General features: G+C 39.9%; 1 protein-coding gene across 3 annotated transcripts in view; it reads right to left on the minus strand.

The window, feature by feature from the left end:
• ZBTB1 (zinc finger and BTB domain containing 1) overlaps nucleotides 1-26,200 on the minus strand; it is a 28,198-nt gene extending 1,998 nt beyond the window's left edge. Inside the window, exons 1-2 of one of the 3 annotated variants that reach the window (XM_032246088.1) lie at nucleotides 25,148-26,200; nucleotides 7,215-9,130 (exon numbers count right to left, since the gene is read on the minus strand). In XM_032246088.1, coding sequence (XP_032101979.1) covers nucleotides 7,215-9,112 — 1,898 coding nt within the window. In that variant the 5' untranslated portion in view covers nucleotides 9,113-9,130; nucleotides 25,148-26,200. Of the gene's footprint in view, nucleotides 1-5,691; nucleotides 9,131-25,147 lie in introns of those variants that run through there. The other 2 variants (XM_032246086.1, XM_032246087.1) reach the window with 2 other exon arrangements.
• Between the last annotated feature and the right edge of the window lie 29 nt (nucleotides 26,201-26,229).

The raw sequence follows: 26,229 nt of genomic DNA on the forward strand, positions 1-26,229 counted from the left end.
CGGCCTCCCAAAGTGCTGGGATTATAGGCGTGAGCCACCGCGCCCAAAACCAGAAGAAAGAGTCCCTGACTCTGGAAATTTATAGCTTTACAGTTAGCAAAAGGTAAAATAATAAAGCAAAAGTTTTTAATGCACCAGAAGTTTTAGCCTAAGACTGAACATCTAAAAAAAAAAAAAAAAAATGGAGTATGGTCACCACTACTCAGTAGGAGCCCTATCTCCCTCTCCCACTCTTTCCCTAACCCTGTAAATTTTGAGAGGCAGACCATGTCTTTTTAATCTTTGTTCCCCTAGAATCTAGCTCAGTAACTTGCACATAGTGAGGCACAAAAATTATACACACATATATGTATACACACATACATAGATTTTTTTGATGTTGTTGAGATTTGGTCTAACTCTGTCACCCGGGCTGGAATACAGTGGCATGGTCTTGGCTCACTGCAACCTCCGCCTCCCAGGTTCAAGCAATTTTCCTGCCTCAGCCTCCCAAGAAGCTGAGACTACAAGTGCATGCCACCACACCCAGCTAATTTTTGTATTTTTAGTAGAGACGGGGTTTTACCATGTTTGTTAGGCTGTTCTTGAACTCCTGACCTCAGGTGATCCACCTGCCTCGGCCTCCCAAAGTGCTGGGATTACAGGCATGAGCCACCACATCTGGCTATATTTAACCCTCATATGATTATATAGACATTGCCCATGGAATCTTCACCATCTCATTCTTCTGTTCTCACTTGAAAAGTAGCATTTGGTAGATGGTAGCCAGATTATTAATGTAGTAGGTTTAACATAGTAGTATAGAAATCAGGTAAGAGATGCACAAAGTTAAAATAATATTAGATTGAGGGAGATTGTTTAACTTAAACCATTAAATAACTTTTTTTTTTACTTTTGCTGCTAGGTTAGGGTGGTTATGCAGCTATCTGTCATTTCCTGAAATTAACTTTCATTTGTTTTATGAACAAGACTGTCTATATAAGTTTACCCTAGAAATCCATAGGTATTTTGGGAAATTGAATTATAAGTGGCTAGACTAACCAAGTTTTATTTTTAGGCGAACTTAGATCGCTGTATAAATCTTAATAAAATCAATCACATATGGTAACTGGGGGAGGGGCTTCTTCTGTTTTTTAGCCCAAGATATGTTGAATTTATTTGTTTTTATTTTTTGAAATGTGGTCTTGCTCTGTTGCCCAGGCTGGAGTGCGGTGATACAACCACAGCTCACTGCAGCCTCGACCTCCCAGGTGCAGGCAATCCTCTCACCAGTCTCCCAAGTAGCTGGGACTATAGGCATGAACCATCATGCCCAGCTAATTTGTTAATTTTTGTAGAGATGGGGTTTCACTATGTTGCTAGGGCTGGCCTCAAACTCTTGGGCTCAAGCGATCCTTCCACCTTGGCCTCCCAAAATGCTGGGATTATGGGTGTGAGCCACCATGCCTGGCTAATATGATGAATTTCCTATCCACATAATTTGTTAAAGCAAAAAGAGGAATCTGGTTATTCTGTTATCCTGCTTTTTCTTGGGAATATTTATTTTCAAATGATTTGAGTCCTTCAACTCAACAGTCTCATAACCAGTAAAAGGAAATGGAGATTGGTGGGAGAAATTAAAACATAAAGGACAGGAATAGGGGAAATAAAGGAAGAAAAGGTCACAGACATAGAAGTGTGGAAGTTGAATTCAAATTAATTTTTAATTGAGTACCTACTATTGGCCCCTCAAAATGGCTGACAGTAGCACTAACTGTTTTAAGTTTAAATGAAGGAAAATCAAAACACACAGCATTTTTTATTTTTAAAACACCATTCTGAATCAACCATTTAAATAAAGTTTTGTTTTCCACTCACGTTTTCACATTATTCAGCATGTTAATTGGGTACCCACTATTACTAGCCACCTTACCAGGCACAGCAGATGACAGATGAACAAGGAGCAGTCTCATAGGAGCTTTATCACGTGTTCCTAGGCTGAAAAGGCCCTTCTTTGTACTTCTTGGTAGGTGTAGTACAGGAATGTAGAAGTCAGAAACCTACATTTAAACTCCAGTTCTAATATATATAGCTTCTGTGTGATTTAGGAAAAATAATCTCTCTGAACCTCAGTCAGGTTGGAAAATTAGTATGATACTTACCTCATAAAGCTGTGGAGATTAAAATTATGTATGTAGAGCAATTAGCACAGTATAGAGTGCACTAAATAAATGGATGCTGGGGTTATTGAGAGCCATAGGATGGATGGATCGTGGGTTTCCAAATATGGGATGCAATTTCAAGTTCTTAACACCAAATTTAACACTACTTGCTGTAGTTTCCTGGCATTCGTCCTATCACCCCCAGTTTACTGCACCTCAGGTTATCAAGGATATGGGAGGGATTCTACAAGGATATGTTCCCCCAGAGCTTTTTGGCACCCTGCAATCCTAGAACTTGTTGATGCTAGGATGTCTGGAGAGCACTGGCCATTTATCACTGAGAAACATATGTTACAAAGGAGATGAGGGTAGTAAGTAAAGTTGAGGAACTGACCAAAACAGATTAATGGCAAAAAAAAGGAAAATATTTTAAATTTTAATTCATGATAAAAACCCAGTTAAAATTAGGTATACCAGATTTCTTTATTCTTAACCATTTGTGCACATACACTCAGATTTTTTTATTTTGGTAGTGATTTAGCTGTTAACAACAATGACACAAGTTTTATGTTTAATTTAAATATTACAATGGTTAAACTGGTTTTGGGGGAGATTTTCCAGGAATTTAATAAATATGGAAGTTTCTTAACTACTGACATACAGGAATGAGTATTGTTTAAAGAAAAAGTTGCCAACCACCACCAACCTCTACATTTTAGAATATAAAAGATAATATCTCAATTATTTTTTCCTCTCCTCATCATTACTCACAAAATATCTCAATTATTTAGGCATATCCTTGGCCTGTTCATAAAATTGTTCCATTAGGCATTCTATAATTATAATCATATTATTTTTAATCCCTGCTCATCTCACCTATAATTTTCAATGTTTTTTATTCCATTTTTATATCCTGTTCATATATTTTTTAGCTACAGTAAAATGTAATTTTTCATGATTATTGAGACAGGGTCTCACTGTGTTGCCCAGGCTAGATGGAGTACAGTGGCATAATCTCAGCTCACTGCAACCTCTGCCTCCCAAATTCAAGAGATTCTTCTGCCTTGGCCTCCCAAGTAGCTAGAATTATAGGCATGTACCACCACACCTGGCTAATTTTTATATTTTTATTAGAGATGGGGTTTTGCCATGTTGGCCAGGCTGTTCTCGAATTCCTGAACTCGGGTGATCCACCCACCTTGGACTCCCAAAGTGCTGGATAACAGGCATGAGCCACAGTACCTGGCCTCTATTTTTCCTTTTAATTAGTGTCCTGACTGCCCTGGCAAACTGTCCTTTTTTTTTTTTCATTACTTGCCCCTCTGGAATCCTTCTAATTGAATTTTTGTCCATACTGAAACTGTTAATTACACATTAAACATTTGCCATATGCCATTTAACCTATGTGGGTCATTTCTGATTTTTTTTTTTTTTTTCAGAGATGGAGTCTCACTCTGTTGCCTAGGCTAGAGTGCAATGACGTGATCATAGCTCACTGCTGCCTTGGACTCCTGGGCACTAGTGATCCTCCCACCTCAGCCTCCCAAGTAGCTGGGGACTAAAGGTGCATGCCACCATGCCCTGCTAATTAAAAAAAAAAAATTTTTTTTTGTAGAGCTAGGGTCTTATTACATTGCCCAGGCTGGTCTGGAATTCCTGGACTCAAGCAATCGTCCTGCCTCAGCCTCCCCAGCAGCTGGACTATATAGATGCACGCCACCATATCTAGCCTCTCTGAATATTTTTACCTTACAAATGTGGAGATGAAGACACATTTCTAAGTCCTAATCTACTGCTGCCTTGGTTGTGCTTTATTAATTTCTGAGATTCTTAGTCCTGTTTACTAAGGAATCGTAGAACATGCAAGTTATATTGTACTGCAATTGGTGGCAAGCTTGCTAACCATTCCTCTGAGTTTTCTTACTGTTTAGAATAAAAGGGTCAAAGCAAAAGGGTCTCATAGTGTTCATGAGATAGAAAGAGAATTTGATTATGAGAAAATATTTGATTCCACTATATATCTGTGTCGATTTTCCTTTCATTTTAGATTTGGAGCCTAAGCACCTAAGTTACAAAGGCAGATCGGCAGCTTCCACAAAGTTGATTCATTATACTCACACCCAGGGAGGGCAAGAAGCAACAGCAAGGAATGACAGACAGCTCTGCAGCTCTACCCCAGGAGAGGAAGGAGATATGAGGGAACTGGGTTGGAGAAAAGTGCTAGATATTTTTCATTTTCCCTAATTTAGAAAGCAAGTAGTCTTTAACTTTTTGCCCTGATAAGGAGAACTGTACATTCCACTTTCGAGAAGCCTGTGCTGCCCTGTAGCTAGTTCCAAAATAAAAAGGTATGTCCTGTGTAACATGAAACTCAGAAACCAACATCGAAGTATGGCTTTTTAAAACTATAAACATCTCAGTCATGTAAAATCAGAGAGTAATGTTTATATATTTGCTCGTTAGTACATGTCAAAACACTAAATTAAGGCCCATTCCTAATGGAATAGATAGTCCTTTCTTCAAAGAGTGGTAGTATTTAGAAAAAGCCGCCTTCTTTTATGATGGGGAAAGCCATTGCAAGAAAAATTTTGATGAGTCACAAAAAAAGTGATCCCAAAGAAAATTATGTCCATTATTATGATACTATATACTGTAGTTTGGGAACCTGGTTTATCTGATCTCTTTATACTACTCTCTGATGGTCTCTGGGTTACAGAACTTTTATCAGGTTCCTACCAGTAATAGACATAACACATTTCAAGTTGGATTTCATATTTAATTACTTGATACACTAGTGTAAGAGTAAGACTAATCACTTTTCCTGCTTTTGCTGTTAAATTTTTAAGAAAATTTTTGTGTGTATTCTACCTCTGTCCCCTGACCACTTCCCATTATTTTAATTTTGCACTTGGTTCCTGTGCTATTCCTAACCTTACTAATACTTCAACATATCCCCCACAAATATGTGAGCTCACATTGTGCTCTAATGCTTTCAGTTAGATCTGTCCTAGCCAGTATGTCTCTCAGTTCTCTTGGCAACTTGTTCTTTTATGTAAATTGTATACAAAATATGATTTGCATATTATAAATATGTGAACAAAAAAAGCAATGCTATTAGTGTTCAGAATCACAAATTTATATTTTTTAAATTAAGTTAATTAAAATTCCTTTCGTTATGAAGAGGGTATTATATTTCAAGTAATTCACATTAAAAGACATTCTGTTATGGCCAGGCGTGGGGGCTCACACCTGTAATCCCAGCACTTTGGGAGGCCGAGGCGGGCGGATCACGCGGTCAAGAGATTGAGACCATCCTGACCAACATGGTGAAACCCCCGTCTCTACTAATAGTAAAGTACAAAAAATTAGCCGGGCGTGGTGGTGCGTGCCTGTAGTCTCAGCTACTCAGGAAGCGGAGACAGGAGAATTGCTTGAAACAGGAAAACGGAAGTTGCAGTGAGCCAGGATCGCGCCACTGCACTCCAGCCTGGCGATAGAGCGAGACTCTGTCTCAAAAAAAAAAAAAAAAAAAAAAAAAAAAGGCATTCTATTCAATAGATGTGTTTATTGGTGGGTCAGTTTTGCCAATGTTTTAATTTACATGTAATTATGTAGACCCTCTGTCAGCAACAACACTACTACTACTTTAACTGAAAAAATGTTAAACTGTCTCCATTTATATACTCTGTGATTATTTTATAATCCTCAAGTTTTATAGTCTTTTACAGAAAAAAATGATAATAATAAAGTATGGCGATAAACGGCAATTTGCCACAACGCATTTTCTCCAAATCTTAGGTAGTATAAAACACAAGACATTTTTTTGTGCACTCTACTTTTATAGAACAACCAGATTTATAATTTATCTTTTTATTAGATTTATCAATATACAGGAAGCTTTCTCAAATCTCAAAGTTCCAAAAGTATGTAATTTTAAAGGTGAAAAATCATTTTTTCCTTTAGTTGTCATATTCTTAGAAAGCTATTAAAGTCTATTTATAAACAAAAATAATTGATAAACTAACACTTTAGAAATCAGAATATTTTAAATTAAAATATTTTTAATGAATACAAGATATGTCTTCCTAATTAACTATCATAAATTTAATATCACAAAACAAAATGGCTTATCCCCACTAGTTTTTCAAGTGAGGTAAAGCCATTGGAATTTACACTTAATATAAGTTTTACATGTGATATTTAAATGATAGTATTTCATCAATTATAGGAAATATTAATTTATAAACATTTTCTCAGGTCCATCAAAGGCCAAGTTTGAGCCCATGTCAACCTTAAAGGCTAGATTCAGTGCACCTAACTTGCCTAATAAGCTTGTCAATTTAATATGAATTTCATTAATAAGGGGGAATAAAGAGTAGCTAATTCACTAAAAGTGAATGGGATAGTTTCAAATAATCAAAGAATTTTTAAAATTTAAACAGAAATGGCCAATGATTCTGGGTCTAAAATTTCACAATCTTTAAAAAAGAAAACCACATAGAAATAGTGAAGTCATCACCTTATTGATGAAAAACTAAAGTTTAATAGTCATTGAATGGGTAACAACCACTTGTAGTCTACATTTAAAAGTAATTTTAATCATAGCTAAGAAAAACTAAAAACAATTCTATTAAGAAACAACAAAAATGATAAACATTTAACACCTAAATGTAGATACTTAAAATCCTAAACAAAATTATTATAGTTAAAAGGGCCTTGAAATTTGTTTCTAACAAATCATCTTATATAATCAATTCCTAAATAGCTCATATCCTTTGCTTTGGTGTTTTATCTGCTATCATCTAAACATTAGTACAGTAGAACATCACTTAGGTTCTTTTCAAATGCTTGGCATTATAATGTGATCTCATATCTTTCCTCAAATTAAATTTTGCTCCACATATTCCACATGTATACAGATGAACATCCATGTGCTGCTCCAACTGTTCATTATTTGGGAATATCTGAAAGCAGACCTGGCATATAGTCTCACCAGCAGATAAATGAGAAATCATATGCCGTACATGGTCATGTTTTCTGAAGTTTCCTTGATCACAAATGGAACAGACATACCTGGCCATGCCTTTGTGCATATCATTGTGCAGACGCAACTGACGTTCTCTTAAAAACTGCTTTCCACATGTTTGACAAACAAACTGTTTCTCCTTAGTATGAACAGTATAGTGTTCTCTTAAGTGACACCGCTGATAAAATCCTTTTCCACACAGATTACAAAAATGCTTTCGTCTGTGATCTCTTTCATTTTCTTCCATGATGGCACTCTTAAACATATCTTGATCTAAGCAGCTAGACATATGTTCCACCACTAGATTTTCAGTTTCAAAACGCTGGCCACAATTAGGACATCGAAAAGGGCAGGCAGAATGTTTAAATAACTGCTTTTTTTGGATACTGTTTATCTGGTAATGATTGTCCCTAAAATCATCCAGCATTTCAACAAACATATCTCTTATTTCAGACTGCTCATCAGGATTCTCTTCCAAGTCCATTTTCTCCTCAGTATTTCCTAACCCATTCATGGTCAGATCTTGGGGCTCACCACATCGTTGAGCATGTTCCTGAAGCTGCCTACCCTTTACAAGTATTTGTCCACATTTACCACAGGCACAAATATTTTCAATGTGTTTGGCCAAGTAATGAGATGACAGGTCCTCCTCAGTTATTGTAAGTCCACACAGCTCACAAGATGCATTTTCAGTATCCTCTTGTACTGGACTGCTGTTGTTAGGGGGTCTCATATTCTCTAAACTACCTCTTTCATCAGCACTTATTGACATTCGAGGTTTTAGAGTTTTCCTACCACTTTTTTTTATGCTGACATCTTCTTCAACATAGTATCTATAAAATGGCTCTTCAGGTTCATCTTCTAATTCATCATTGTCAGTGGATTCATTACAGTCTTTATCAGTAACTTTAATAATGTTAAAGTCTTTCAGTTCATCTGTAGGAATATCTTCTGGCTCCATCTTGATAATAATCCTTTTCCTCTCAGCAGCTCTGCTTTTCTCTTCGTTGGCTATTTCAGACTCCACTGTGCTACTTTTTCTGCTTCCAGTGGTTGAAGTTGAATCATCAGCAGCCTGGCTTGTGTCTCCTCTGTATTTGTCCGTCTGTGCAGAAAACGATTTAGAAGAATCTTTTTCACCAAATTCAGCTTTGATGTTACTGTCTTTTCCATCTCTAATATCTACTATTCTATGGTAAGATCTTGTGTTTTGATATAAATGTCTGTTAGTACAGGTCAACACATGCTCATCTAATAATTTTTCACAGCTAAAGCCAAATCCACAACTATCACAGGTAAAACTCCGTCCAAAGCGTCTTGATACACGTTCTTTTGGAGTAGATAATTTGGACACGGAACTTTTTTTACATACATCAAATAGTGGCTCAGGAAAATTACCTAATTGTAAAGACTCTTCATCAGGCTCTCTACTATGTGGTGTATTTACTGTTGAACTTGGCTCTGCACACCACCTGTTGGCTTCATTGCCATTTCGAGCCACAGTATCTTCATACATTCTTACCCCAAATATCATTTTGCTGTTCTGTTTGCTGGAAGCAGAAGAGGAACATTTTGAACTAGAACAATCTGCATCCTGGATGTCTTCTAAGCAGTCAGGAACATTGTACAGCTGTAGGTAGTTCATTGCCACTTTAAACTGCTCAAAACTGGAGGGAGCTGTCATAATTTTGCCTAAATACATAAATTGCAAAATGAGATCAAAACATTCTGCACTAATTTTCATGTTGCTGAGATTCAGTTGTGCAGTACTATGCTGATGGTTCATGAAAAACATTCTAAAATAGGAGCTACAGGCAGCTAGAACTGCTTTGTGTGCTTGAAAGTAAATGTCATCAATTGCAATACAACAGTCACAGAGAAAACCCCATTCTCTTTGGTTGTTTAGCTGCTGAAGGACGTAGCTGCTGTGGCTGGGCTTTGCCATCTTCTATTAATTAGAGACCTATGTAAAACAAAAATATTAAAGTCAGAGAAGATGTAAAAAGCACTTGACAAAAATTTTATCTTTTGTGACTTGTGTGACTTTACTATTACAATCAAGATATGAAGAGCTTTCCATTCTAATATAATAAAATTCAATAATATATACCTGAATCATTTTTTAAATTTGAAGATGAAGACACCCAGGCATTTATTTATTCAGGATTTTCATATTGAAATCATGCCTATAATCCCAGCACTTTGGGAGGCTGAGGCGGGCAGATCATGAGGTCAGGAGTTTCAGACCAGCCTGACAATCATGGTGAAACCCCATCTCTACTAAAAAGAAATTAGCCAGGCGTGGTGGCAGGTGCCTGTAATCCCAGCTACTCAGGAGGTTGAGGCAGGAGAATATCACTTGAACCCAGGAAGCGGAGGTGGCAGTAAGCCAAGACTGCACCACTGCACTCCAGCCTGGGTGACAGAGCAATCAATCAATCAATTTGAACAGAAAAAAAAGACATTAATTTAAAAATACTTGAAGGAGGCCATGTGCAGTGGCTCAGGCCTGTAATCCTAACACTTTGGGAGTTAGAATTACCGAAATAGCCAGCGAAGAGAAAAACTTTGCTTGAGCTCAAGAGTGTGAGACCTCGTCTATACAAAAAAGTTTAAAAAATTAACCAGGTGTCGTGGCATCACATGTAGTCCCAGTTATTTGGGAGGCTGAAGTGGGAGGATCACTTCAGCCCAACAGGTAGAGGATGCAGTGAGCTGTGATTACACCACTGCACTCCAGTCTGGATGACAAAGCAAAAACCCCGTCTCAAAAAACAAAAAAAGAAAACAACTCTTGAAGGATATGAGTAATGAAAGTAAATAAAACAGCAACTTAAACTGAAAGCAATTAGATTGTAAAGTATTAAAAACTTATCAGATGGTTAATAATAAGGAACTATTGCTCATTGTTTAAATGTGAGAAAGGTAATTTGGTTGTGTTAAGAATTCTTATCTTTTGGATATATATACTTCAGTATTTACAGATGAAATGATATATCTGAGATATGCTTCCAAATAAATGGGGTAGGTGTGGGGAGCAATAGATGATACAAGATTGGCCATGTGTTGATAAAATAATCTATTTTAAAAACCCTATTAAGCCTGGGCAACACAGCAAGACCTCGCCTTAAAAAGCCAGGTATGATGAGGTACCTATAGTCCCAACTACTCGGGGGACTGATGCAGGACGATGGCTTGAGCCCAGGAGTTCGAAGTTGCGGTGAGCCATGATCATGCCACTATACTCCAGCTTGGGTAACAGAGCAAGACTCTGTCCCAAAAATAAAAACTAAAAAACCGCATTAGAGTATATAGAAATGGCACTAAACGAACAAGTTTGATCAGTGCCTTTGTCTTAAATTATTGAAAAAGCAATAATTCTATAAAGTTAGAATGTGTCTCATATTGCTCAACATGCATTTCAGGGTATATAGAAGCAGTGGGTTTATTTCAGAAGGTATTTTATTTATCCTTAGAGTGTAAAACTTTTCTTTTTTTCTTTTTTTTTTTTTTTTTTTTTGAGACAGAGTCTTGGTCTTTTGCCCAGGCTGGAGTGCAATACGGCGATCTTGGCTCACTGTAACCTCTGCCTCCTGGGTTTGAGCAATTCTCCTGCCTCAGCCTCTGGAGTAGCTGGGATTACTGGCACTCACTACCACGTCCAGCTAATTTTTTTTTGTATTTTTAGTTGAGATGGAGTTTCACCATGTTGGCCAAGCTAGTCTTGAACTCCTGACCTCAGGTGATCTGCCCACCTCAGCCTCCAAAAGTGCTGGGATTATAGGCATGAGCCACCACACCTGGCCAGCTCTTCCGTTTCTATCTTTCTTTCTTTTTGAGGCAGAGTCTCACTCTATTACCTAGGCTAGAGTGCAGTGGCATGATCATAGCTAACTGCAGCCTCAATCTCCCATGCTCAAGCAATCCTCCTGCCTCAGCATCCAGAGTAGCTGGGACTACAGGTGCATGCCACCACACCCAGCTTTTTTTTTTTTTTTTTTTTTTTTAATATTTTAGTAAAGACAAGATCTTGCTATGTTGTCCAGACTGGTCTTGAACTCCCGAGCTCAAGCGATCCTCTTGTCTTGGGCTTCCAAAGTGCTGGGATTGTGGGTGTGAGCCACCATGCCTGGCCTCTTCTATTTTTTTAATTGTTAAAAGAAGAAAGTAAGGCCAGGCGCAGTGGCTCACACCTGTAATCCCAGCACTTTGGGAGGCTGAGGCAGGAGGATCACCTGAGGTCAGGAGATCGAGACCAGTGTGGCCCACATGGTGAAACCCAGTCTCTACTAAAAATACAAAAAAGTTAGGCAGGCGCGGTAGTGGGCGCCTATAATCCCAGCTACTTGGGAGGTGGAGGCAATGGGAGAATTGCTTGAACCTGGGAGGTGGAGGTTGCAGTGAGCGGAGATTGCGCCACTGCACTCCAGCCTGGGTGACAAGAACAAGACTCCATCTCAAGAAAAAAAAATTAGCAAAAATTCAAATATAGAAGCATACAGAATAAAAACACACCTTAAGTGACGTACCTCTTTTCAGAGGTAACCCCTTCGAACACTCTGGATTATATGCCTTCAGGTCTATTGAGATGCACATATACACAGTTAGCATATTGAGTAGCTACAAGATGTCAGGCACATAGTTTTGCTTTCATTATGTTTTTTAATCTAAATGATATCATACTATATATATACACCTCTCTGCAACAAGTTTTCTTCATTTAACATTAGATTTACTATTAGTGGGCATTTAAGTATTTTTAGTGTAGGAAGCTGATTTTGGATAAGGAAGAAAGGAGAGGAAATATTAAAAAGCACTAGAAATCCTATCATAAAGTTAAAACAAGATCACATTTTAGCCTCCATTTTTAATCTGTACACGTAAAGCTTCAGAATCTATCTTCTACTTAAAAACAAATTCCTACGCAATTTGACTGAACTTAAAAAGAACATTAACAAGCTGTTCAGAGAAATAAAATGTTCACTTTTCAGTCCTATAACTCTTCAAGCCCTGTAGTAGTAATTAAGAGTATCTAAGTTTACGAACTTCTACTTGCTTTTTATCTGTTCCTCACAGATCAAGTATGGGTCACATACCCCTTTCACTACCTATATGCCCATCCTGCTGCCTCTAGGACACAAAGTTCCACAGCTAGAGATATGGGACTGGTAAAATAAAGATGGCTTATGATGAGACCTGCTGCCTTCTTAAAATTGCAACCACTGCACCTTTTCTGGAGGCCAGATCAAGTTTCCGGTAGGTATAATATTTCAAACCTCTGTAACTCAGGTATCTGTAAAACGCTATGAGGAATCATGTTCAGCATGTATCTAAATACAAAAAGCAATGTATGCACAAAGATATTCATTAATGTGTTAGTTCCAATTTGAATGCCTAATAAAAAAAGGAGTTAAGGTAAATCTATGCCCGCCCCAGAATTCACTGTCATGTGGCAGTGAATTAAAAATTACATTTCTGAATGGAAACTACAGAAGTGGGAAAAAAGTTCAGGAAGGAGAGTCAAATAAATAAACACAAGGTACAAAATTATGTTAGAATTATATAAAACAAATCCACACCACAAGCTATTCAAAAGGTGGTGGGGGGGGAAGAGAGAGAAAAATACACAAAAATGCTGACTCAAGCCTGTTTTAAGTAGGATGAGATTTCTATGTCTACAGTCATTTTTGTAGGATTCAGAGACATGTAATAAATAATGAACCATAGGGTAAGAGACAGAGGGATAGGTATTATTTCCAAAAAACCAAAACTTTCTATTAACAAGAGTATTTCAAAAATGAAACAAACTTGTTTGGAGAATGAGTAACCATATTAAAGCAGGAACAAAATGCTATTGAGGACAGTATAGTACAGTGAAAAGAGCATGGGCCTGGGATCAGACAGACCTGGATTCTTATCTAGCTTGGCCACTTTTGGGAACTGGCTTATCCTCATTGACCCTAAGTTTCCTGAATTGTGAAGGTAGAGATAATATACCTCAAATACAATATCATTTATGAGGGTTCACAGAGGCAATGTGTGAAATGTATGGTGCTTGGCATGTAATAATGAAAGTCATAGTAGATGTTGTAATGGTGGCAATGCTTATTTAAGCATCAGGATACATTTGACTTGATCACCCTAAAATTTCCATCCAAATAAGAGTCCATTAGAAAGCCAGTAGTTAATCTATAAAAACTTTCAAGTAATAAATAGTCCAGGTTTGAAATAATGATATAAAGAGCATATAAGTTCCAAGGACCCTTTCCTATCTAGATGAATAGCAGTTTTATCATCAGCAACCAAAATTAATACAACTACATAGAAGATCAATATGTTAGGCACATCTATAGCTATAGTTACAATTCAACTGAGTAAAAGAACATATTCTTTTATTAACATAAAACACTAAAACAAATAAGAACGCTTATAGCATTTTAATGCACATTTATTAATTCAACAAATATTTATTGAGTACCTTTGGTGTACCAGGCACTATATAAAGTATTGATCATCGGCAGTAGCACAAGTATTCTGTAATATCCAGGATACACCATTCAAGGAATTTTTACTTTTCCTAGATCAGTGATTTCATTCAACATGTATTCCGTAAAGTGCCTACTCTACAGAAGAAGACACCATGCTGTAGTAGAAAGAACAAGTGCTCTAGATCAGACAGACCAGAGTGTAAATCCCACTATAGAGCTGGAGGCTGAACAAATGGAAGCTGAACAAATGCTGCATCTAATTTTTAATCCTAACACAACAGTTTTTAGGCTGAACTAGAATTGTAGTTTAAGCAACATTATTATGCAAACATCCAAGTACTGAGTAAAACTGACTTTAGGCAGAATAAACTTATAATAGCAATCATTCACACATATTAGTACCAGCAACTTTGTCCCTGTTATACCTCATTCAGAAAGGCTTTTTTCATTTTTCTTAAATTTTAATTATTTTGTTTTTATTTTTTGAGACAGGGTCTTACTCTGTTACCCAGGCTGGTGTGCCATCATAGCTCACTGGAGTCAAGCAATCCTCCCACCTTGCACCTTCTGAATAGCTAGGACTACAGGTATACACCACCATGACTGGCTGATTTTTGTATATTTTTTGTAGAGATGAGGTCTTGCTATGTTGCCCAGGCTGGTTTCGAATTCCTGGGCTCAAGCAATCCTCCCACCTCAGCCTCCCAAAGTGCTGAGATCACATGTATAAGCTACTATGCCCAGCCCAGAAAAGCTTTAAGAAGGATTAATACACCAAAAAAGAGATAGAGGAGTATGGGGCAGGGAAGAAGGGATCTAAATTCCTGTGACTTTTAGCTCATCTCTTGAAGATAATTTTTTCATTAATTTTTTTTTTTTTTGAGACGGTCTTACTCTGTCGCCAAGGCTGGAGTGCAGTGGCACCATCTTGGCTCACTGCAACCTCTGCCTCCTGGGTTCAAGCAATTCTTGTGCCTCAGCCTCCCAAGCAGCTGGGATTACAAGTGCACACTACCATGCTAATTTCTGTATTTTTAGTAGAGACGGGGTTTTGACATGTTAGCCACGCTGGTCTCAAACTTCTGACCTCAGGTGATCCGCCTGCCTCAGCTTCCCAAAGTGCTGGGATTACAAGCATGAGCCATAGCGCCCAGCCTCATTAAAATTTTTTATATGGCATTCACTTTTATTAAATTATTATTTCACTAAAATTCCAAGATGAGTTTGCTCTCTTTTCATTTTTTTGACCTCTTTAATAATTCTACTTAAAAAATTTAGTGAACTTTATGGTCTAGTAAAGCTTTTAAAAGGTTTTAAGTAAAAGGACAGCTTGTATTTCAGCTGTTCTTATTTTTATGACTGAAATCTGTGATTGCTTTTGTTTGTATTACTAGCTGCATCACTGGTAGGACAAGTTTAGCACAGCTAGAAGTCAAGGGCTGGGGCTGAGAGCAGAACCTTCCAATGTGACTCAAAGGGCTTAATCTCTTTTGGATAAGGAAAACAAACTATATAATGCCAAGAGTTACGCGAAGGCTGGAAGGATACCCACTGCGCAGAACTCAGCAAGAGTTAAACAGTTAGGTGATCCAAAGAGTTTTACACTGGATTTTTAAAATTTTAGTCTGAAAAAGTTTACCAGCTCATTTCAAGTTTAAAAGCAGCCACCAAACACGTTAAACATATTAAGTAATTTAGTCATAGATTTTTAAAGCTTGGAGAGATCTAATCTAGTCTAACATTCTCATTCTACAGAAGACAAAGATACAGGGTTTTTAGTGTATCAGGGTACAGTTAACTGTGCTGAAGTACATTCTAGGACTAGAGAACAAGGACTTCTGACCACCCAGATAGTAATAACCTCTATACAGCACTTCCTTGGTACTATACAGTATGGCCTTCTGTAAAGAACACTAAACAAGGACTGGGCATGAGTCCTTAATACAGGGTTCACTGGCTAGGTGCTATTGCACACGTGATTACCCTCATCTGAACTCTTTACCTGTAATGTGGCTTTATCCATACATGTCAATCTAGTCTTATTCAATAGATGTGTTCCTTAAGTTATATTGTATAAGCTATTTCAGTAAATTTCTCACTGACATAGTAAGATTTCAGAAATATTTTTCATCCATTGCTAGATCTCTTAAATTGGAAATAACAGTTTTGCTGGAAGTTTCTCTTGCTCCAGCCTTGGTCAATGATAATTTAAGGGCCTATAAATAAGCATATCCAGTGAATAAAAAAGTAACTGAAAGGAATTTTAAACTGATTCTGTGAGGCAAATAATTACCCTCTAAACTGCGTCATAGACTTGCAGCACCAATGAGGCATATGAAGATGATTTCCTTAGCCTCAGTGAAAGTCTAGAGAGCCTAGCATCACAGTCCCCATTCAGCACCCCAATCTCTGACTGACTTACAATTACCTCTGGATCTCAAGAAAGATTACCTATTTCTATGTCTTATAAGTTGAATATATGTACTCATATGAATTTAATTTGAGGATTACAGACTATCTATTTTAAAAGCCTAAAATGTAATGAAAGGATTCTTACGTTATAACATCAGAATATCAGAATGTATTGAATACTCACAATGTTCCTAACACTGTATAAAGCATTGAAATGGAAGGTGGAGAAGGATGGTGTACAAGAGAGATAACTGTATATGAGGGATTAAATTTGAAAGCAATAAACAATTTGAGGACAGTTTAATAAACTATTTTGAGGCCAGGGGCAGTGGCGCATGCCTATACTCCCAGCACTTTACGAGGCTGAGGCGGGTAGATCACCTGAGGTCAGGAGTTCAAGAACAGCCTGGCCAACATGGTGAAACCCCTTCTCCACAAAAACACAAAACTTAACCAGGCATGATGGTGAATGCCTGTAATCCCAGCTACTTGGGAAGCTGAGGCAGGATAATCACTTGAACCAGGGAGGTGGAGGTTGCAGTGAGCCAAGATCGAGTCACTGCACTCCAGCCTGGGTGATAAAGTGAGACTCCATCTCAAAATAAAATGAAATAAAATAAAAATTAAAAAATAAACTATATTGAACAAAGTTCAGCAAGAGTTTAGAAGAAAAGCATTAATTATACCAAAACAGTAGGCTTTAGGAAGGATGTAGGATTTGAATAAAGCCTTGATGAATGAGTAGGATAAACAGCAAGGGTAAGGCGTTTGGGCATTTATATAGATGTATATGTAAATAACTGAGAAGGGTACACAGCAGCATGGCTGAAAATGTAATGGGAGGAAGGTAGACTTGCTTTACTGGACTGGTAGATGAAGGTTATCAAATCAGAGTAAATGACAACTGTAATACACTAATAACATGAATAGCTAACATTTGTTATGTCTTACTATATGCCAGGCTGTGTTCCAGGCAGATGTATAGGGCGATGATATATATATATATATATATATATATATATATACACACACACACACACACACACATACATACATATATATATCTCACACACACATAACACATATACACATATGGATATATTATACATATGTATTTTATATATATATCCATACATGTATATAGTATCTCACACACATATATATTGCATATATACATGTATGGATATATACATGTATGTATATATGTGTGCATGTGTATGCATGCATGCATATATAGGTATCATTTTATATATATGCATGCATATATAAGTATCATTTTAGCATTTAATCCTCATAACAAACCCTACAAAGCAGATGCTGCTACAAGACCCATTTTCCAGATTAAATAACAGAGGCATACAGTGTTATATAACCTTCCTAATATCATAAAGAGAGAACTTCGTGGGATTGGAACACAGGCAATATGTCTCTGCTGCCCAAGATCATGGCCTTAAAGATTTTGCCATCTATAAAAATAATGTCACATTGGCAAAATTCTTTCCTAGAATACATCTTGCAGGGTATAGAGTACAATCTCTAAAGTTAATTGAATTCTCTGGGTTTCTCCTTGAAACTTCCGGGAATAACCAGTTGTAGAGGCTCCCAAAGATAAGAGGTTTGATTTCAAGGCACGTAAATGACAGAATGATCAAGTTTAGAAAATTTTATTCATTATCTGCACTAGTGGCTGTGCATTAGTCTCCAAATTCAGTACTTAGTACAGGAAGTTCTGCAATTATAATTGGGTTATATCCTAAAACTTTATTTTTAATTTATTTGGAACTTGAAACACATATTCCCATAGAAACAATGCTATAAATCGTGGCTTAGTTTTATACCCACACCCTAAAGACATAATGGAGCTGTATATTAAGCCTAAAAGTGCAGTAGTATTATTTGTATCAACAGCACTGACAAGACACCAAGAAGCAGTGTGATACAGCAATGCCTATTATACTGAAGCCTCAAAGACAGGGACAAGGCTTAATGGCCTTTGTGTTCCTTGTGCCTAGCACACTCTTCCCACATAGTTGACACTTAATACATGCTTGTCAAGTGAAAGAATTAAAAAAAGAATCCAGAGAATGTACACTGTTTGAATACAAACTCTACCACTAGTTTAGCTATGCAGGAACTTCTTTACTTCTTTAAGCCCACTTTTCGCATCTATAAAATTGGGATAATCATACTTCTCACAGGACTCGTAAATAAATTAGAGATGACAAATGATCCTTTGGCTTTTCAATCTAAGCACAGTACGATTTTTTTTTAAATAATGTCATAATTACAGTTTATAGAATTTTATGAAATGATCAAGTTCAACCCACTGCTTTATAGATCAAAAAGCAAACTGAGGCGCTAAGAAGTTAAATGACATGTTCAAAGTCACATTTAGTTTTAGTGGCTGTCAGCATAAGACCTTGGTCTCCTTAGTCCTGGTCTAGGGCTCTTCATACTACTCTTAACTGCAGCCTACACATATAGCGTCACCTGGCTGGCTGTTTTCTCCTCTGAAACAATTGTGTTTTGCTGAAATATAGTCGTTGTTCAAATTTGCAAGGGTTGTCTGCATCTAAATAAAATGGCCTCAGACTGTTATGATTTTGGAGATTGTGCTTTGTTGGCTGGTTAGTATTTTTCTGTCTCCTTACTTGCAAGCCAACAGCTGTCACTTCTAAAAGGTGTGCTGATCTCCTGCGGCCCACCATTTCAATCTCTTCCTGGCTGTGAAATTAGACAAAAACTTATTGAAACTGAATCTACATATTTTCCGAAGACCCAGGGAAATGCTCATAAGAAAGATATCAAGTTTTAATTCCTGAACTTTGTTGACAGGCGATCAAATTTCCTTCCTCTTTTGCATGAGGCCAAGGCCCTGGATAGCTGAGGCTGCCAACCAAGTAACTTACAAATAAGTGAGATGTTTCTGTAGTTCAGTTGCATTATAGTTCTAAGAAATGAACTTATCCACACAGAAAGCAGAAGGAACACAGTGGCTTCTGGAATATTCCTCTCTCCCTCCAGAAGTAGAGGAGGAAAAGTACATTTTGATCCATTCATCCTGAAGAGGCAGCACAGCATCTTCTGACCACCAGAGGGCACTGTGTAAACAGTAAGCACTTCTCAGCTAAAAGTGCTTTACCAGGAAGTCCCTTATTGCACATGACATTCGTATTCTTAGGGTTCGTTTTGTAGGACTTCTATTTCAAAGTGCTAATTCTGTGGACTTAGATTTTGTCCAGAACACACTTAAAAATGCTCCCCCCGCCCCGTCTCAGCTGCCACCACTACATACCAATCACCCAGACTACTTGGGAGCTGCCTAGAATTTTTCCCTCATAATCAACCATTAAGTATTGCCGATTTTCCCATTAACTGTTTCTCAAAACTGCCCATCTATTCCATCCCTACCTTCCCTGCCCTCATGAGGCCTCTATTATCACTCCTGAGTTATTAATATAGGCTCCTCAACCAGTCCCTCAAATCATTCACTCAGATAATTCTTTTTTCTTCCCAGAGCAATGCTGTTTTGACGATTCATGAAGAAGAAAAATCAGATCACACTATTCTACCATGGTTCCCCTCACATAGCCTCAGGCTAACGTATAAAATCATTATTGAAGCATACAAAGCCCCCATGCCCACCCATCTAGTCTTACATGTTTAGCTACTTCCTGCTTCAATCTTCATGTTCAAGCAACATAAAACTGCCTGTCACCACCTCCACCCTCCTCCACACACACTCAGTATACTTCATGTGTTTCTTACCTTCCCTCCAGTTTTACTCATGCCGATTGGTTCTTTGGGTCTGAACCTCCCACTATCATTTAAAAATCAGTTTATCACCTCCTGCAGAAAGCCTCTGTAACACCTTTCTCTCCCACTATTTGAGGTTTTGATCTCACTGTGTATTATCTCCTTATTTTGCACTTATTACACTATATCTTAATAATCAGAACAGCTACATAAAGCAGGCATTAAAGCACAAACTAACTAGACTGCCTGGGTTCAAATTCTGGCTCTGCCACTTATTAACTGTGTGACCTTGATTAGGTTGCTTATTCAATTCGTGCTTCAATCTCTCATCTAAGTAAGGATGGTAATCCTTTCTAGCTCTTAGAGTTATTATGAAGTAGTATTTCTCACAGAGTAAACGCTAAGTAAGAACTCACTGTAATTATGTAGTAGTCTCCCCCATGAGATTGTGAGCAACTTTAATGTGAGGACTTTGGCTTTCTCATTTCTCTGGAGTATTAAGTATTCAGTAAATGTTACTGAATGAATAACTAGTGAGGCAGCTCTTTCTATGATGATGGGAGGGATTGCCCAGTTTCCTTCTTTGAGCAGATCCTACACATTTTTATAAAAATTGTATTGTTTCCAATTTTGTGGCTCCAGTTTTGTTTAATTCAAACCAAAATCCTGAAAACATCACTCATAATTAAAATTCAGCAAAATGAAACCAGTAAAAAGTATCATAAAATGTACATTCATTCTAAGACACTTAACTCCATTCTTAAGCCTTAAATCTAAGATTCCCCCCATCCCAAATAACCTAACACAGTAAAAGCCTTGCCATTTCACACATGCTCTTCTTTTGCTTAGAACCTTTCCAATGTTCAACTAACTCTGGGAAGTTTTGTTTGTTTGTTTCCGAGACAGGGTCTGGCTCTGTCGCCCAGGCTGGAGTATAATGGGGCAATTTCAGCTCACTGCAACCTTCGCCTCCCAGGCTCAAGCATTCCTCCCAACTCAGCCTCCCGAATAGCTGGGACTACAGGTATGCGCTACCACACCCAGCTAATTTTTGTATTTTTTTGTAGAGACAGGGTTTCTCCATGTTGGTCAGACTGGTCTCAAAACTCCTAAGACCAAACAATCCGCCTGCCGAGGCCTCCCACGGTGCTGGGATTATAAGCAAGAGACACTGTGCCTGGCCTCTTTGGGAAGTTTCTTCTGATCTTAGGGTGAGGCAGATGTCTCTCTTCTGTACTGCCAAAACAGCCTATACATACAACTATATGGTACCAATAATGCATCAGTCAAACTGGGATGCCCTATTTATTACCACACTTAAGGCAGGTATTGCAATTACTTGGCTCCTGCTTTATTGTAAGCTCCTTGAGATTAGGGCAGTATCTTAGTCATTACCAAATGTCTGACATTTAGTTGATATTTGATAAATTTTTGAATGAATAAATGTTTAAACAGGTAAGTTTTATTTTGCTTATCAATTTTTTGTTTATTTCAATCACGGCAACTTTTATATAGGGGTTGAAAAGTTACAAAGGATTTTCCCATACATTATACAACTGATCTCACAACCACCCTGAGATAGGTATTTTTATTATCCTCATTTTGCAAATGAAGAAACAGGTTCAGTGGTTGACTTCCCTGAAATTGCTTATCTTGTAAGTAGAAGCTGAGACTCTTGATTCAAAGCCCTAAGTTTCAGTTTGTGTAAACCAGACAACACTCTTCTGAATATGACTATTAACTGAAGTCCTCCTTTGGAACATTCTAAGCCTCCCGGAGTCCCCTTGTTCATAAATCTAAAAGCTCTCATCATTCTCTTACTGCCCCATCTTGCAGGGAGAATGTCGTGTCCCTTCCCTAAATCCCCATTCATTTGCTGACTTCCACTGTCCACCAAAGCATGCCCTCTTCTAATACTTCAGATTCAAAGTGGGAATGGAGTTCTTCAGTTATCTCTAATTAGGACTGCATGCATCTCATATAGACAAAAGAAAATCTAGTTGATAATTCTTTAATCTTCAAATTTTATTTTGAAAACAATTTTAAATTCAAAGAGTAGTATAAAAACCACCCAAGTTCCCAACATCCTCAAATAACCAATGTTGTAATTAACATTCTATGTACTATTTTGGGGTTATGTTTTTAGATCATCATCAACTTCTTCGCAGTTCATTCTTCTTAAATACATACGGCTAAGGAGTGAGTCTCTGCTGCCCCCTCCCCAATATCAGTCTCTCTCATGCCACATCTGAAAACAGTGATTGACTTTTCTTTCCTCTAATTTCCTTTCATATGTTCAGCATGCAATCTTTGGTGCTGATCAAGAGGGAGCCCCTTCCCTTATCAGCACAGGGATATATTGGCAGTGGTCTTCACAGCAAATATACGTACTCTTTCCTAAATTATGAAACTCTCTGTAAAGGTGAGGGTTTTGTTTTGTTTTGATGCTATAAATCAATCCATCAGATGCTAGACAACAACATTAACATGAACAAAGTATGAAAACAAGCCCACCCTCGTACAGTCAGTACTTAATAAGGACAAATCTAAAATAGCAGCCCAGTTATATTTAAACTCTCAGGTCTGTTACTTAATCAAATAATTTTAAATTAGCCCAATGCAAAACACTCCCCTTTCCTCTACCTGGCAATTCTTACCAACCTTAGTAATGTGAACACAGAACATGAGTCCATGAATCACCACAGGCCATCCCCAGGCAGAGTGAGGCACACACAGCAGCATGGCTGTGATCAAATGTTGCTTCTCGTGTTTTAAACAAGGAATTGATTGTACACAGTGATTATCTCTGGAGAGTGGGAGTCAAAATGACTTTCATTTTTGCATTTTATGTACTTCAGTATAGGCTGGATTTTTACAAAGAGCAAGGATTTTATAATAAATTATTTCCATATGGAGAAAAAATAGACATGAGTAACCCTTAATTTGGTTCACTTAAGAGTATAAGAAAATAGTGTGAGATACTAGCACAGAAGAAAATGTCAGAAAACATTCTATAGAAACCAAAGTGACCTCTCAAGAAGATGTTTCTCAAATATACCTCAATTTTTTGGGAAGACAACAGATTGCAGCTTAACAAAAATCTATGGGAATTTTTCTGTATTTCTATACCAGATAGTTTCCTCCCCTTTGTACCAGAAGATGAATAGCAAAGGCTTAGTGCTCTTCCTGGCTAGAGGGCAAGGCTGAAAGCAGGTACTTCTTTTCTCATGCACATTAGAAAGGGAAATGGTGCTGCAAAGAACACGAGATACTCTTAAAAAGGTCCATGAACTGTATCTTCCCCAGAGCCTGGCAAAGGAGGAGAGTGAGTAAACAGTACCAAAATTTAGCAGTGTTAAACTGAAATCAAAGCACAAGGTCAAAAGCAAGTGGCTGTGACTGTGCTCATGCTCTGCCAAAGCCCTGGTTAAACATGGTTTCTCTTTTCTCTGACAATGATACACCAGTCCCTTCCCCACAAAACCCCCAAAAAAGTAGGCCATCATGTTAGGAGTGGGAAGAACAGAAAGGCTTCAGGAAAGACTGCGCTGAGTTATTCAATATCATGAAAATGTGGTATTAATGAAGAAAGCCTGCTCATAAAATGAATGTAAGAGGTTAACTGAAGGCCCTATGGTAGACTTTGTTTATTAATCTTTGGAAAAGCATTTCACCTCCACTATGCTTCAGTTTCCTGTTTTTTTCTTTTCTTTTTTTTTTTTTTTTTTTGAGACAGAGTCTCTCTCTTCTCACCCAGGCTGGAGTGCAGTGGCGCCATCTCGGCTCACTGCAACCTTCGCCTCCCGGGTTCAAGCGATTCTCCTGTCTGCTTTGTGAGTAGCTGGGATTACAGGCACCCACCACCACGCCCAGCTAATTTTTGTATTTTTAGTAGAGACGGAGTTTCCCAATGTTGGCCGGGCTGGTCTCGAACTCCTGACCTCAGGTGATCCGCCCACCACAGCCTCCCAAAATGCTGGGATTACAGGTGTGAGCCACCGCGCCCGGCCCAGTTTCCTGTTTCTTTAAGAGAAGGAAACCCCTCACTAGCTCCCAAAGTCATCCAGTTCTTATTGCGACTTTATTAGATATCCAGAAAGTGATTCAAAAGCAAAGTTTTGAGGTTCTGAGCAAATGATGGCCAGCCATCATGCAAGCTTCATGTTTTTTGTACTCAATTCTCCCCGTTTCTCCAGGTCATATCTATTTGCACTGACAAAACTTCATAGAGTCTAATTTCTCCGTTTCAAAGAAGACTGTGACTTGCTTTGTAAGTTATGAGAACTACACGATGCTTCACCAAATCTGCTCCAGAGTCCCTCCAGCTTTAGCTCAAGACATTGATTCTAGGTTGCCTCAAAAAGCCTCGGACTAGTCCTTGGGTTCGAGTGTCAAAGCTGTTCTTGTGATACATACCGTATGGAAATATACTAACACCAATGAAGAATTGCACGTACCGCCACGCTGAATAATCGATTTAAGAATATTATCACATACATACAAATGTCCCGGAAAATGTCATGGATTTTCATCAACCTCTTCCTGACGCGCCCAATTTAGAAAATGTCATGTCAACCCTTCAGATCATGTACACGCGTTGCTTAGGTAGAAAGGAAGACTGGGTGGGGTGGCTGAGCTCAGAACCTGCCTACATACTTTAGTAGTAACGACTCCCGTTCTGCATCCAACATTTACCGAACTTCTAGTAAGCGCCCACCACTGCAAGCGAAAGCACTTCCTTCTCAGGAAACATCTTTTCCACTGAAAATTCCCAAACTCAGACCTTCCACTTTTTGCTGAACAAAAAGCGTGTGTGCCAGCGAGAGGGGGTGGGAAAGAGCGTAGCGAGAATGTGCACAGCTCTTACGCCTCCTCCCTCGGAGCGCGCCCAAGTCTGCAGCCTGGGGCTCCGGGACACTTCCCCTCCCACCCGCCGCGGAGCCGCAGCTGTAAGTTGAGAGAAGCGGGCTCTGGGCACGTCAATCAACCGCGTTCTCCCGCCTCCCGTCTACACCTCCCCTCCCCCCTTGAAAAAAATAAAGGCAGAGAAAGAAAGAAAAGAAGGTAACTAATTTGGGAACTAGTCTCCGTAGGGGCTTCGCCTCCGACCCGGGGAGGCCGCAAGCCCGGGACCTGACGCGCCGGCAGCAAGCAGGCGGCCTGGCAGCCGCCCGTCGCCGGATCCTTGCGGCGCGTCCGCCGCGCTCCGGCTCCCCGCACGGGTCGGCGCCGCTCTGGCCCCGCACTCCGCCAGGCCCACGGCCCGTAGCCCTCCGGCCCGGGCCAAAGTTGCGCGAATAGCCCCACAACTGGCAAATACTTACCGGCCGCAGCAGGAACCAGAGCTGCGGAGATTTTAGGGAGTTTAAGGCAAATCAGTCGCGGGAAAGGCGGGCGGAGGCGAAGGGGCCGCGAGCTGCAGTGGCGGCGGCGCGCGGCGCTCGGCGCTCGGGCTGGGCTGCGCGGAGAGGCTCTGGCTCTGCCAGGGACTGTGCTGCAACAAAGGACTTCCGCTGCCGCACAGCCGCGCCTGCCGCACCGCACTGAGCCGGCCCCGCTTACGCGGCGACTCCGGGTCTGCCCACCAGTTCGCTGCGGCGTCCGCCAGCCTTCCCCTCCCTCTCGCCCGCCCACCCACTCTGCCGCTGGCTGCTAGGGGCACCCGCGGTCGCCTGTTTGTTGCAACAAGTTTCTGCGTCGGGCTCCTAGGAGGCTGGCGCAACCCGCACCGCGGGGGCCCGTCGAGGCGACGGCGGCTTGACCACCCCTCTCGCCCCTCTCCCAAGGTTAGGCTTGGGACCTCCTGCTCCTCCTCCTGTTTGCACAGCTGGATGGGACTGGGCTCCTCCCGACTCCCCAGGGCAGGATGCGAGGCTGCTTTCCCACCCCGTCCAGATGTCAGACCCCTGCCCTGTTGGGCCCAACAGCTGGGCCGTCCCTCGCAGTCCACCTCGGGTGCTCCGGCAACCTCACCCTGTCCCGTCGGTTCGGGGTCGCCCAGTCCCCGCGCTCCCTCACCCCACCATCCGCGGGCCTGTCCGCCTCTGGCCCTTACTCACTTCCCCCGCCAAGCCCCACCTCGCCTAGCCCGCCTCTCCACCCAGGCTCCCGCGGCTCGCCCTCTCTGGCCCGGCGCCCTCATCCCTTCCCCAGCGAACACGCGGGCGCATCCTTCCCCACCCCCACCTTCACCCCAGAACTGAGGGGGTGCCTGTGCTTTTGCACACCCTGGGGAAACTCCCCGGGTCACGCGGTTGTTTGTGGGGAGCCTGTGACGCTCAGACTTGTCCCTACGCTTCCGCCTACAGAGTCACGACTGCGAACTGTAGCGGCGGCGCTCAGAGCTCAGGCCGACCCCCGCCCGGCCACTCAGTCGGGCGGGAGGGCGCGCACGTACGCACGCACG

Source organism: Sapajus apella, unplaced genomic scaffold (genome assembly GCF_009761245.1).
Source record: "Sapajus apella isolate SASKATOON/1434 unplaced genomic scaffold, GSC_monkey_1.0 scaffold59, whole genome shotgun sequence".
In the NCBI taxonomy this organism is placed as follows: domain Eukaryota; kingdom Metazoa; phylum Chordata; class Mammalia; order Primates; family Cebidae; genus Sapajus; species Sapajus apella.